At 45.0% G+C, this 13355-nt stretch overlaps 2 protein-coding genes across 2 annotated transcripts; both read left to right on the forward strand.

Moving 5' to 3' along the window:
- Window positions 1–464: 464 nt before the first annotated feature.
- On the forward strand, window positions 465–3348 carry LCP9604111_9457 (OPT family oligopeptide transporter; the record flags this gene model as incomplete). The annotated part of the gene is made up of 13 exons (XM_039077713.1): window positions 465–733; window positions 788–993; window positions 1043–1116; window positions 1165–1201; window positions 1249–1373; window positions 1433–1681; window positions 1730–1847; window positions 1896–1996; window positions 2046–2161; window positions 2217–2252; window positions 2302–2498; window positions 2558–2667; window positions 2722–3348. 13 exons carry the CDS (start codon window positions 465–467, stop codon window positions 3346–3348), a joined length of 2265 nt encoding a protein of 754 aa, XP_038924544.1.
- Window positions 3349–7036: 3688 nt separating this feature from the next.
- LCP9604111_9458 (uncharacterized protein) lies at window positions 7037–8416 on the forward strand (the record flags this gene model as incomplete). The annotated part of the gene is made up of 1 exon (XM_039077714.1): window positions 7037–8416. The coding sequence occupies one exon, from the start codon at window positions 7037–7039 to the stop codon at window positions 8414–8416; it is 1380 nt and encodes a 459-aa protein (XP_038924545.1).
- Window positions 8417–13355: the final 4939 nt, after the last annotated feature.

Genomic DNA, 13355 nt, shown 5'->3' on the forward strand with positions numbered 1-13355 from the left:
GGTAAAGCCTGATAGATAGAGATGGCCAAGAAGAGCCAAGCATAAAACTCTCCAAACTTAGATTGAAAGGATCTGCTATCTTCCGCCCTACCTGTCCATTTGTCATTGTGAAATCCCCCAGCCCTGTCTAGCAGTCAAAATATTGGCTGTATTTGTCCCTAGGTTACAAAATGCTCGTAAATTATCGCGAACGGCTTATAAATGTCCGTTATGGCACATCTTTCCTGTTCGGGTAAACCCCCGGAAAAGGTGGATGCGCTTCACCTAGCTAGAAGACCATCTTATGTACAGAGCGGATGGTTTCCTATCTACGACCCTCTCTAATGTTGTTCTAATCTGGGCCAAGCATTGCACAATTTCTATTCATTACCGAAGCCTTGGAAATACCCGGACGAGTAAGACTTAAGTAGGAAACGATTGACCTCAGCAGCTGCATCCTTTCAGAGACCAATTCTCAAGCCAACATGACAGGAAAAGAAGCAAAGGAGCTCCCTACTGAGACTGTTCAGCCCATAGAGATCAAAAATCTCGCCTCAATTAATAAAGAGGAAGTTGACTCTTTCGACGAGTCGCAATATGACTTTGATTCCGCTGAATTCAAGAACATACCCGAGCTAGTGCGGACGGTCGTTGGTTTCGAGGACGACCCAGAACTTCCAGTCTTGACCTTCCGCTCGATTCTTCTATCAGCACTATTTTGCGCAATCGGCAGTATTGTTTCTCAATTATCTTAGTGAGTTTCGTTGGCACAGATTGGCAGCAAACGGTTCAGCTTACAACCTACTAGCTTTCGAACGACATACGCTCCGTTTCCAGTATTCTTTGTCATTCTAGCGTCTGACCCCCTCGGTCGGTTCATGGCACGTGTACTACCTGCCTATAGGGTGCCGTTGGGAAGATTTTCGTTCTCTTTAAACCCGGGCCCTTGGTCGAACAAGGAGCACGCAATTGTTGGCATTGCCGCCAATGCTGGAAGCCAGGGTCAATGGGCTAGTAAGGGATCCAATCTATCTTGATATGCCAGAATTACTGATCTCAAAAGCCTTTCTGCCTACAAATGCTGCCTTGTACTATAATATCACTATGAACCCAGCAGTTGCCTTATTCTTTGGATGGGTAGGCTCATTCCTCGACGGACTAAAGTAACACGCTAATTTCAGACAGGGTTGTTCCTTGCTTGGTTTTGCATTTGCTGCAATGGGTAAGTACTTTTGGTATCTGTTACTGAATAAAAATTGACCTGTCTAGTTCGCGGAGTCTTGATCGATGATCCCGAATTCATATTTCCTCTGTCCTTGCAACAAGTGACTCTATACCGAAGCATGGATGCCAAAAACAGACCTGACCAGAAAAGAGCGCGGGAGCAGGTTAAGGTATGTATCCTCTCAGTCATGATTACAATCCTTTGAAACAGCTAATTGAATATTGTCAGGTATTTTGGATATTACTCCTCGCTACATTTGTTTGGCAATTCCTACCGGAATACCTCTTTCCCTTTGTGGCATCTCTGGCTCCCCTCTGCTGGTTTGCTAGTCGCAACCACACTGTCAACTTCATCGGAGCTGGGCGCGGTGGCATGGGATTGCTAAACATAACCCTTGATTGGTCCAACATCACTTCGGTGGTTATCACGTATCCCTACAGTGTACAAGTGATTATCTTCTTGGCGTTTGTCTTGACAGTAAGTTAAAAGGTCTGTGTCAAAAGGTTGTCCTCTGATCTGTTCCAGTGTTGGATTCTGATTCCTATTGCGTATTTCGGGAACCTTTGGGGGTCACCGACTTTTAACATCATGTCCAATGGGGTATTCATGAAGAATGGGACAACCTATCCGTTCAATGATCTAAGTGGGTATCTTGCTATGACATTTCGGGAATATGCTGATTATTTTCAAGTCTACCTCGATTCCAACGGCATGCAACACTTTAACGAGACGAAATACGATGAAGTAGGCCTTGCCTACTCTGGAGCTCAGTATACGTGGCAGATGTTCATGGTAAGAATTCCGCATTGTTACACCCCTTCTTTTACTGACATTATCGCAGTGGGTAGCCTCGTATATGTCGTCTTTTGCTTGGTGCGGTCTGTTTCTAGGCCCAAAGATATACCGAATGTGGAAGGCCAGAAAGCAGGCAGGATCTTATCACCAGGATAGATTAAGGTATTTACGCCTGGTGCCTATCCCATATAGGAATCCTGTTATTGACCATTTTTAGTCGCATCATCCAACGGTATCCCGGTATGACGAAGTGGTAAGATCCTCTCGTCCTTCTTTACGATTATAACTAAAAAGGATGGCAGGGAATGGGCTGCGCTTACTCTGATACCATTCCTAATGCTTCTGGGTGTTGTTGTTTCCAAGACAGTCTACATGCCTATCTGGACGTACTTTGTGGCATTGGGTTTCGGTGCAGTATCGATGTTACCGATGAGCTTCGTATATGCGATGTCGGGCTTCTCCATAAAGGTTGGATACTTCAACGAGCTTGTTTATGGATGTAAGTTGATGTGAGCTTATGTCCCATTCCTATTCCAACTGACTGGACTACTTCTACAGATATGATCGATGCGAAGGGCTCATCACGGCACCCATTGGGCCAACTTGCTTATCGAATTATCTCTGGAAATGTGTGGTACGATGCTCGTACTGTTCTAGAAGATCAAAAGGTTTGATTATCGACAATGTCATTCATGTGATAGAAGACTGATTATTAATTCCAGATTGGGCATTACCTTCACCTACCTCCACGCCAAGTCATTGGAATCCAGATTATTGCCAACATGCTCGCACTGCCAGTAAACTATGGCGTTATGCGCTGGGTCATCGCCACCAAATTCGACTATGTCAGCGGCAAGGAGAAAGACCCCCTCGGCCAGTGGACCGGTCAAGATTTCCAATCGTACAACACAGCCGGCATCCAGTATGCTCTCGTTGGGCCTCGTAAGCTCTTCGCTTCGGCCTTCTTCAGACCCATCCTCTGGGGCTTTCTTGCAGGCGCACTTGCTCCCGGTGTGATGTGGTTATTGCACAAGAAATTCCCTCGCGCTCGTTTCGATCTGTGGAATACGACTATATTCTTTGCATCAGCAGCAGTTTTCTATGGTAATCTCAGTACCGGGCCTTTTACAACCTTTCTCGTCGGCACTTTTACCAACTTCTTTCTCTATCGTTATAGGAGGGTTTTCTGGAATAAGTGGGCTTATATCAGTGGTGCGGCATTGGACACTGGGTTTAACGCGAATCTATTGTTTATCTTTATCTTCTTCGGGACAACCGGGACCAAGATGGTTCATTGGTGGGGTAACAACGCTGATAGTATCGAGAGATGCTTTGCCTTGAAGGGATAGGGAGTATTATGGTGACTTATATAGAACGAAGCAATTAGGCAGCTCACTACTTGAAAGCTTGCTCCCTGAACAAGCCCCCTGAGCCTGTGGATGCTGAGCTGCATCCATCAGATTATGTCCTGAGATCACCTGATCTGTCAAAATATGAAGCTATTCAGAGATCGAGCAGCATGAAGTGATTCAAATTAACTCAACCACCACTAATAGAGATAATTCAATTCTGGACATGTCATTTAATGCTAGGTAGCAGAGAATATCTGATTAATTAAATGCGACCGATGTTTAATACTAACTATGGTTCAATTGTATGAAGTTGGAGTGAAATCTACGGATTAGCGACATACCGCACAAACCTACGATTTAATTTTGATCCTACCAATTGAGAAAACTTCTCTTAACAGATCAGCTGATCTCTAAATAGCTTCATCTTGACAGATAAGGTGGTCTCTGAATAGCATCATGGTGGTAGTTCATTATTCATGGTCTCTGAATAGTGGCAGATCGGGTGACTCGGTGAGGGATTGGGTAATATGGGGCTGAATATAAAACAGATCATAAAGTGGCGATACCGTAATAAATGACACTCGTATTGAAAATGGTGTGCCGAGAGCGACCTTCCTAATTAGGTTAGACAACTGTGGTAGTAGTGATTTTCGACTACGGAGTACAACATACAATGTTGTATGCCCACAATCTGCAGGACCCTTCTCATCAACTATATGCATTATATATTTCTCTCAAGTTGTATGTCGAGTACATACGACCATAGGGTGTGGAAAACAGGGCTTCCCGTCCGCTCAGCCGTACTTAAGCCACACGCCGGTGAGTTAGTAGTTGGGTGGGTGACCACCAGCGAATCCTCACTGTTGTATGTTTTTGTTGTTATTATATATAGGATGGGGCGATGTTATGATATTGTGAATGTTTAAAGTATTTCAAAGTGCTAGTTTTAAGTACGGAATACTAGTTTAGAAAATCCATAAGCTTCCGTAACCAGATAAAATCTCCATCACTAATAATCAGATTTCCAGGACCTGACATAGTTAATCCTTTAAGCCTGATAAATTTAAATACTAGTAACTACTTGCTGAGGGTTTATATGGCAGAATTGGGTATAAAAAGGCGGTAACTTACTGGTAGCCTAGAATAAAGAAATCCACTTAGTATAGATGAGCCCCGCGTTAGCCGCGAAATTGGATAATCGAAGAATTAGAAAAAAATTCCACTTTCTTCCTCCTACTTATTATATGACTTTCATTAATATGATATTACAATTTTTGGTAGGGCTAAGATTTCACAATATGTTCTAGGCTATAAAGGTGTGATACGGAGACTCTGGGCCGGGTGGGCTTTGCCGATGTCTACTTACACCTCCCTAGGCCAACGTAGGAGTTGGCTTAAACCGACATGCTACCAGATATGATACGGAGAGGATCGCATGGTTTCTAATAGGTTAGGTGAGCCGACTAACCTTGGAAGTACGATCTAGTACAGGAGTTAGGAGTACCCAAGTGTGCAGAATGGTCCGTACGGGACCGCATGGGCACGTAATGGTCACATGACGAGGCACATGCTCGCACATGATCACATGACACTGCGTAGTTAACTAGGTAAGCGTCAAGTAAGAATCCTAGGTCGAATCTTCGAGAATAGATTTTACTCCTATTTTTTATTTTAGTTTCTTTAAGCTAATAGGAATGATACTCACAGGGAATTTTGCGAAGGTATAGTTCTTATTACCAATCGAAGCCTAGTAGAATGCCAATATTAAGCTTGTTATCGATCTACAGTCTATAGATTATTCTATACAGTATATTGTACAAGCTCACTTTTTTCAACAGAAGAATTTCGAAAAGTATATAGCAGAAAAGAGCAAATAGTTCGAAAAGCTATCTACTATACCAATCAATGTCCACCTTATAACGATAAAGATAAGCTCTATAAGAGTGAGTATTACGCTCATTTGATAAGTGTGATCAGTTTGATTGGTATGTGCTATTTGTACTAGGATATATGTATAAGTATAGGTAAATCAGAAGGGCTATAGCGAGTCTACAGGGCGACAAAGCCACAATAACGAATTGAACCGAAGATACATCATGTCTTCTAGGGCTATATATAGATGCCAAGTATCGAAATGTTTCCGTTTCAACTTGTAATCGTGTCACTTTAGAAGGTCAGCGCGGGCGTCACACTACCTAGGGTGATTCTCACCCTGTCCTATAGCGCACTCACCCTTCTCACCCCTGGTCGTGCGACCGTAAAGCGGCGCTCACCCAATTCTCACCCAGTCTATTATTATTGCACTCGGTCTTATCCAAAATCAAATTCTCTTGTTCTATTAATCCCAAAGTCAGGGTTGTGTTCGCTCGCTTCCTATCGAGCGGCGTTCTTAGGCCACTCTTAGCAGCAGCAAGTGCTCTCCTGACGGTAGAGATTGTTACCTGTGCGCCAACTCACGAAACAGGAGACCCGTCATCTCATCGGGGTAGAGACTAGGCTTTTCCGGCAAACGATCGCAGAGAACCTCCAACATCAGTGAGGTAGTACTACGCGGTATACTGCTCGAATAGGAGAGAGCTCTGGTATTACCGAATCGCCGCAGGTTGCTGCGGATAGTGTTGGCAGAACGCGGGCTACATCCGGCGGCCTCAGCGGTCTCAGATGTTGTCAGTGATCAAGATCATATCGCAAATGAATTCTCGAGTGGGAAGGGGTGAATTTGGCGCCATTCTCCCTCGTGGTTGTTCATCTGCTGGTCGGGCTAAGGTGGTGTAAGTTACTGCAACTCAGAAGCAGTAGCCCGATTAGGCCGGTTGTCGTGATGGTCCCAAAAGCCCTCGTATTCGGCACTTTAGTCTCTAGTAATGTAGATAGCTTCTTTCTTCCTTATGCAACTCGAGATTTCCTGGAATACTCTATTGCTTCATAGTAGTCCTCTCGGCCTTACTCCTCTCATCCGTTTTTGGAACCTTCAGTCCGCTTACTGACATTACTTTGGCCATCTTTCATAACTTATCATCCACTAAGTTTAGTCCATATTCCCGAAAGTAAAACCACATGCAATGTCTTGGGCCACACATTCAAAATGTTAACTAGCCCTAAAGAACCCCCCACCACCACCTCATGTTAAACTACAGTTTGATCGTAACCATCCTATTCTCGGGTACAAACAAGGATTATGCCAGCTTTGGGCCACTACAAGGGGTTGGTAAAGTGCATCAAACGAATCAGAGAACACATTGAAATTAGAAGATAAAAGTGTATCCCAGGTTCTACAGCATGAACACAACCAATATGGAGGCTCCCCAGTCCCTAAATCTACCATGCACTACAGCTAACGTGCAGATGAATGACTTGGACCCAACCGGCTTCCAACGAATCACCCTTCATACTCTTCACCGATTTATCTAATAATGTCGACCCTCTACACACCATCAGAGATGGCTTTACAGGAGAAAAAAGCTGATCAGTGGTCAACCGGGTGCACCGACATTTCGCCCTCGTACGTGTTAAGTGTGCGATGAAGTAGCAATAAAACCGAGCACCTGGGCCCTGGGCACAATTCTGGTAAACAATAGCGAACATAAATACTTCGATGGCTCCTGGCATTCCATGCTTTTTTTCTGAAGGCTAGTTTTGCTCTTCATTAAGTCTCATCATTACTTTGAAAAGGCTCTGCACCAGCATGTTCAAGCTGGCCCTATCCCCCGAGCAGCCAAAAGCCATGGCTATTCAAACCCACATCGACGGATCTTTGTCTTCTGTCTTCATGAAACAATACAAGCAGAACGAGTATGCGATTCTGGCGAGAGCCGTGGCCGATATGTGCCAACAAGCCCTTTTAAAAAATGGCATACCCCATAAGACCCAGAGCCGCGCGAAGGAGCCGGAAAGCCTCCGAAAAAAAATTGAGCAGCGTGAGCGCAAGAATGGACGATACAAAAGTCTGGAGGATGTTCATCACGATATCGTGGATCTCGCCGGGGCTCGCATCATTCTTGAAAGATGGGAAGATCGCCATTTTGTCAAGGAGATAATAAACGAGACGTTCAAAGTTCAGAAAGAGGAGTTCAAGAACGAAAAGAGTGGCTATGAAGCAGTACATTATCGTGTCCACTCTAAGCAAAATGGATGGCAGTGCGGTCCCCATACAACGGAGGAGCCCCTTGTTGAAATCCAAGTCCAGTCTTGGTACATGGCGCAATGGGCCAATGTTGAGCACGATGCTCAGTATAAGACATCTAAGGGTATGAGTCGAGAGATGAGCAACAGCCTTGGTGTTTGGCTCCAGGTGTCTAAACTGACCGAATTCCTTGCCGAACAAACCAAAGCATTCAAGACCAAGCAAGATGCGAAGGACAAACGAAAGTTCAGGAGTAGGAAGCACATCGGCAACTATTTGGACAAGTGGTTCTCGGATGATGATGGGAATGCCGCCGACTGGGCAAGGAATCAGAAAGAGATGGGATCTTCCACCGCTTTAGAAATATATTTGGATGCTCGTGGATGGAAGACTCCTGAGTCTCTAAATCGATTGCTCTGCGAGCACTTTGGGGCCGAGGCACAGGATGAATACTCAGACGTTGCAGCAAAATATGCGGGAATCGACTTGAACCGTGTAATCTATCTAATGGACCGGATAGTCCTGAACTGCGGAGAAAATTGTTCTGGGGCCTTTGAAATCCCCAACAATCACGAGGTACATGCCTACAAGATCCAGGTGATTTTGAGTACGTTCATCTGGATGAATCGTCTCTTTCTGCCAACCTATGGGTGGCAGCGTTTATTCACGCGCATTGAGGACCAAAAGACCGTGCGCGAGGGTATTCTCTTGCTTGGAATGAGCGCCCGGCAGAATTTTGCGGAAGAAAGCTCCTTAGCCGATGATGAGGTCATCAAGCTGAACAGGTTGTGGGATTGGTTTTATGCAAGTCGTGATCGACCGATCATGTTGGCTTTCACAATGTCGAACCAGGGGGCTATTAGAGATGTTCCCAAAGAGAAGACCGATCTGCGAAATGCCCTTCGGCCACTGATTGCGGCCTTGGGTCGGGGTGGGGCTTGAGCCTTGGCGTTGACGGCCAGTGAGTAGCAGAGCCAAAAGGTGGAGATTAAAGTGCGATGTCTGCAACCGCCGAAGGTTGTGTTTTTCCTGTTGTCTTGTGGCTTATATTCGTTTCAGTTGACAAGATATGTCCATCGACAGTCAAAATGCTGCTTATAAATCTCTGCAACGATTCTGTTGATTGTTTTTTTAGCAAATGGTGGAAATTAAAATAGCCACCAGCTCTCGGAAGGTTTGTTGAGATTGGTCCCTGCAGTTCCTCACATCCCATCACACAATAACCATGTGACCTGTCGATTTCGAGGGCGCAGTAACTTCACGTGCTAGTAAACACAGCCGATAGGTGTCCAGAAAAAAAGAAACCCAAATGAATAAAAGATGAGCTGAAGTAGAGTTATCGCTATGCTGTAGGATGTCAATTGCGTGCAAGTGTAAAAGGTGCTGATCTTGACCACATCAATATAGCCAAAGCCCAACAGAATCATGTTTCAGGCTAAAACAAAACAGGAGGCAAACAATGATATGAAATTGGTAATGCCGAGATACACCTGTAAGTGAACATGATACAAGCGTATTATGATGAAAAATACCGACGCGTATATTTGGCCAGGCAACCTATTCTGCAAAGTAGTAATTTCGCACATCAAATGAAAAGTCGTCTTTTACTGTTCTCTGACAGTAAAACTTCTTGAAATTCCCACAAAGGTTCGAATTTTTGGACTAGCAGTGCCGTGGATGCAGTTGTGACGAGTGGCCATGTGTTTCTCGAGTTGGGTGAGCTTGGTGAAGCAGGCACGAGGCCGCAGAAGGTCACACGAGAAGACTGCAAGAGCAATGCAGGGCAATTCAGCTATGACGAGGCCTCGGGACTCAAGCCCAGTCAGAGGAGCTGACACGACTCAAGCAGAAGGTTTGATTAATCACCACGGTGAGATGATTATTGGAGACTTGCTGACCTGTCATTGGCATAGGGCTCAATGAAATTATTGAACACCTCCGATTTGAGGCTCTTCTGAACGGTTCCCCTCCGCATGATATCTCCGAAGGTCAAATCAAAAGAATGAAGGCAATACTTTCACTGGTGGAGAATAATGGTTATCTTGGTTCATCAACAGCCAACCGAGCCCTTGACTTTTGGATCTGGTGTGGGCGGATGCCTGGGCGGTGGGCTTTGGTTCCAGATCAAAACCTCTGGGAAGAATTTTTAGAGGAGGACCTGTTATATAAGTCTAAAGGTCAGTGCAATTTCAGAGCAAAGCAAGGAGAGCAGGGGAGGTACAGAGTTAAAATTATTTTTCATTTTCGGTTCACCAACATTCTTCTATCCAATTAGTTTTTGGGATAGGGATCTAACCTTTTACCTGAGACTGATGGAGCTAACCTTGCCTAGATGGCTCAAATGCACGAACGCAGGAATTGTCCGGGTTGTCCACGTGGATATCTCCCAATTTTGGTGTCAGCAGAAGACTTGAATAGCTACTCAAATGCCACGCCAAGCTCAATGGTGAGTATCAGTTGAAAGTCATTGGTATACCGGAAAAGTTACTGACATAGTCTAATGATCCTAAGGACAACTCCCGAAAGAGAAGTCTTGCAGACTCCTTGTATGGAATACAATCCAAGAATGATGGCAAAGTGGAATACAGGTCGGCCAGGAACATGGTGGGTGGGAGGGACATATGAATGGTAGCATCGAAAAGAGGGGTCACATAGCACCCCTTGCTGTCTCATGCAGGAAAGCACGCAGGGCTTGAGAAACCTCGGCCCATTGGATATTCGCGTAGAAAGCCAAGTGCAAGCGCTTTGTCCGCCGAAATTGTTACAAGATGTGTGCCCGTGTGCCCTATGATCCTCCCCCCTCTCCCCCAAACTATATTAGAGTTTGGCTTAGTTTGTAATTAATTCGCTCCATATTTATTTTTTGTCTTCGTCAAGCCTCTCTACGTCCCTTTGTTCCTTTTTTTTTTGAAGCCTAACCTACAGAACTCTACGTTCGGCTTTAGGTCGAGTGTTCTAGAGACACAGAAGAAAGCAAGAAGCAAAGAAAAACCGATGATACGCTATATGAGTCTCAAAACAGATGGAAAAAGAGAAAACGAAAAAACGGTTCTATCTACCCTGATCCCGTCGCGTGCTCACTCGACATGGGCTTTGACGCAGCCTTAGTAGGAGCGCAAAGAGTTTCCGATAGCGTTGAGTATGTATATTCTTAGTATAAGGAAGGCTCAACCACTTTTGCTTATTGGTGGTCATTCGGTGTCCACCACGTTGATCCTCCAGCTCCTGATCACCTTTTACTCTTTGGATGAATCACAATTAGGCTGTCCAATAAGCATTTCTCTTCAATTACCCCAACTCGTGAAAAGTAATTAAGTAGACGCCAGAGTACAGTTCCTGTTTACTTTCTACACCATAAGACTTCTAGGGCTCTTTAAAACCTTGATCCAACTATACAGTAGCTGTATCTCCCCCGTAAAGTATAATGATCCAGTGTACGGGCTGTGAGAACGAATATGATAGAAAATCGAACCCTCAGGGTGAGGTTGGCGCGTAGCATATGCTTCGGCGAATGAAGCTGTTAAATTCTAGGAATAAGATTATATTACTGCCCCAATAGCTGCGGATACTAAACCGAGGCGTAATAAATATAGTAAGGTAGACGTAGGTGATATAACACGTGAGTATCTCTTGTGCCGTGGCTGACAGGCCATCTGGATAAGGTATCAGTTTGTTTATTTTTGTGAATCCCCGCCGAAATAAGCAAATAGTAGAAGATCGATTCTCGGGTTTACTGAGTCGTGCCTTTCCTCCACATCCCTTGAAGCAGCTGCAATACAAGCTTAATAGGACCAGCGGCTCATTTGCTATGGGTGTTGGAGAAATATTATGTTCTATAGGGTGGCCCCAACCAAAGTAGAACATGGAAGAGCAAATTGACCACCATGGGCCGTAAAAGCTGTACCTCACTTCACTTCGATTGTTACTCATCTACAGTGTGTTGAGAATCAAGCATTCTCCAATACACCGGTGGATCAATGCCGGTTTCAGAAGCCAGCTTGCACCTTCCAGAACATTGCGGAATTCAATCCTTGGACTTGGTAAACTCTACTACTCACACTCTAGGATTGTGCAATGCCATTATTATGGCGTGCATGCTACTAAGCTTAGCGAAAATAAAAGTCGGATTATTCCTGTATTCTAGACTTAAGACTTATACACATTTCCAATCATACCATATACGTTCTTGAATCTCATTGAGTTCACACCTCTGGTTACACGTAGTATTCATCCGTCTTGTAATACTTTAACAGAGTGAGCTGCACATGCTCTTAATTGATCCCGGATAGATGGAACAGGAGAGCATGTCAGAACCCACCCTTTGACCATCCAGTGGACAATTAAATACAAATTGAGCCCGTGCTCTACTCTAGCAGCCCATTTTCCCTACCCCTCTTGCCCCCAAGTTGGACCGTTATGCCGAGAGCTCGACGGAGATGACCCCGATTAGGGGCCAGTCCTGTAGTTGTGCGTGATTCTCACCCGGCTTTTCAACCTACTTGTTGTTCAATCATCCTTCTCACCTGGGCGACACCCACCCGACTATTGGCCGCACATGAGCCACACGCCGGTGAGTTAGTAGTTGGGTGGGTGACCACCAGCGAATCCTCACTGTTGTATGTTTTTCGTTTTTGTATGAAAAGAGATACACGCTTATGTTATCCTGAACGAACCTTGGCACACGGGAGGTTCGCAACCCAGAAATAGGATCGTCTTCTTACTTAAGAATTTATATACTGAAGAGGGGACCCCTGAGGGGCACCGACAACCCTGCCTGCGAAACAGGTGTGAGAACAGAGTCATCAATGGGAGTAGTAGGGTGCTAGAGAGGAGAACACCATGGGGTGACTACCGAGAAGAGAGGCGGAAAGGTGTCTGCGTTGCTATCTAGGCCTCGGGAGTGCTTTTATGTCACATAGCCGCTTAGTCATTCTGCTCTGGAAACCCCCACTGCAATACATACTTCAATATATATATCACGCGATAATGCTAACTACGTTCTATAGTTTATATAGTATCGCTATAGTTATACCCGAACCCACTACTAAGTACGAGGGGACCTAAAACATATTTTAAGTACTATGCGTAGACTAGGCCCGCGGCTGTACTAACTCACCATTATGACCCCTAGATTGCTTGAGCTAGACTTATTGTACTGGGCGATCAGTAAGTAGTTCTTTGTGCGCCGTGGCTTAGGTCTGTTCCTATAAAGCGAGTCGAAAATCAATAGCCGAATCCTCATCTCGCCATCACCTTTAAGCCAGAAGATAGTGGGCCAGAAGGTAGTGTGCCCTTAAGTGCAACATATTGCCGATACCTCCTGTACAGAGATCTGCATCACGTCTTCTAAGGGAAAACCCTTACGTCATGTCATGTCTCTATCAATGTTCTTGCACTAGCAGGGTAGCTTACCATACATCTTGCGAGCCAATCAAAACATTAACGGCGCTACAGATGAGGAATATCACAAACAAATGGTTTTCCTCTGTCTATCTTTGGCCGCGATCTAAAAATAAAACCAGAATAAATAAATCAAAATCAGATAAGACTGACAAAAATGATTCGGCGACAAGCGGGGTAGTCTAAAGACAGAAACTTGTGATAATCTTAATTCTTGGTATATAGCAAAAATATTTCTACACTCTGGTGTGCAAGGTCTATTTTCTCTCGTTGAATCTTTCGAGACAAAACGTAGGATTTTCTCTGTGACCATTGAAATATCAAACTCAACCTCCAACGCCGCGGGACCTCCTCTGGCGACTGATCATATGAGGCTAATGAGAGCCACGAACCTTTGGGGGGGGGGGGGGGGGGGGGGGGGGGGGGGGGGGGGGGGGAGAAGGGGGCAAACCATAAATGCCCCGGTTACCCAAAGCAATTT

The sequence above is a fragment of the Penicillium roqueforti genome (assembly GCF_015533775.1).
Source record: "Penicillium roqueforti strain LCP96 04111 chromosome Unknown scaffold_48, whole genome shotgun sequence".
NCBI classification, from domain to species: Eukaryota; Fungi; Ascomycota; class Eurotiomycetes; order Eurotiales; family Aspergillaceae; genus Penicillium; species Penicillium roqueforti.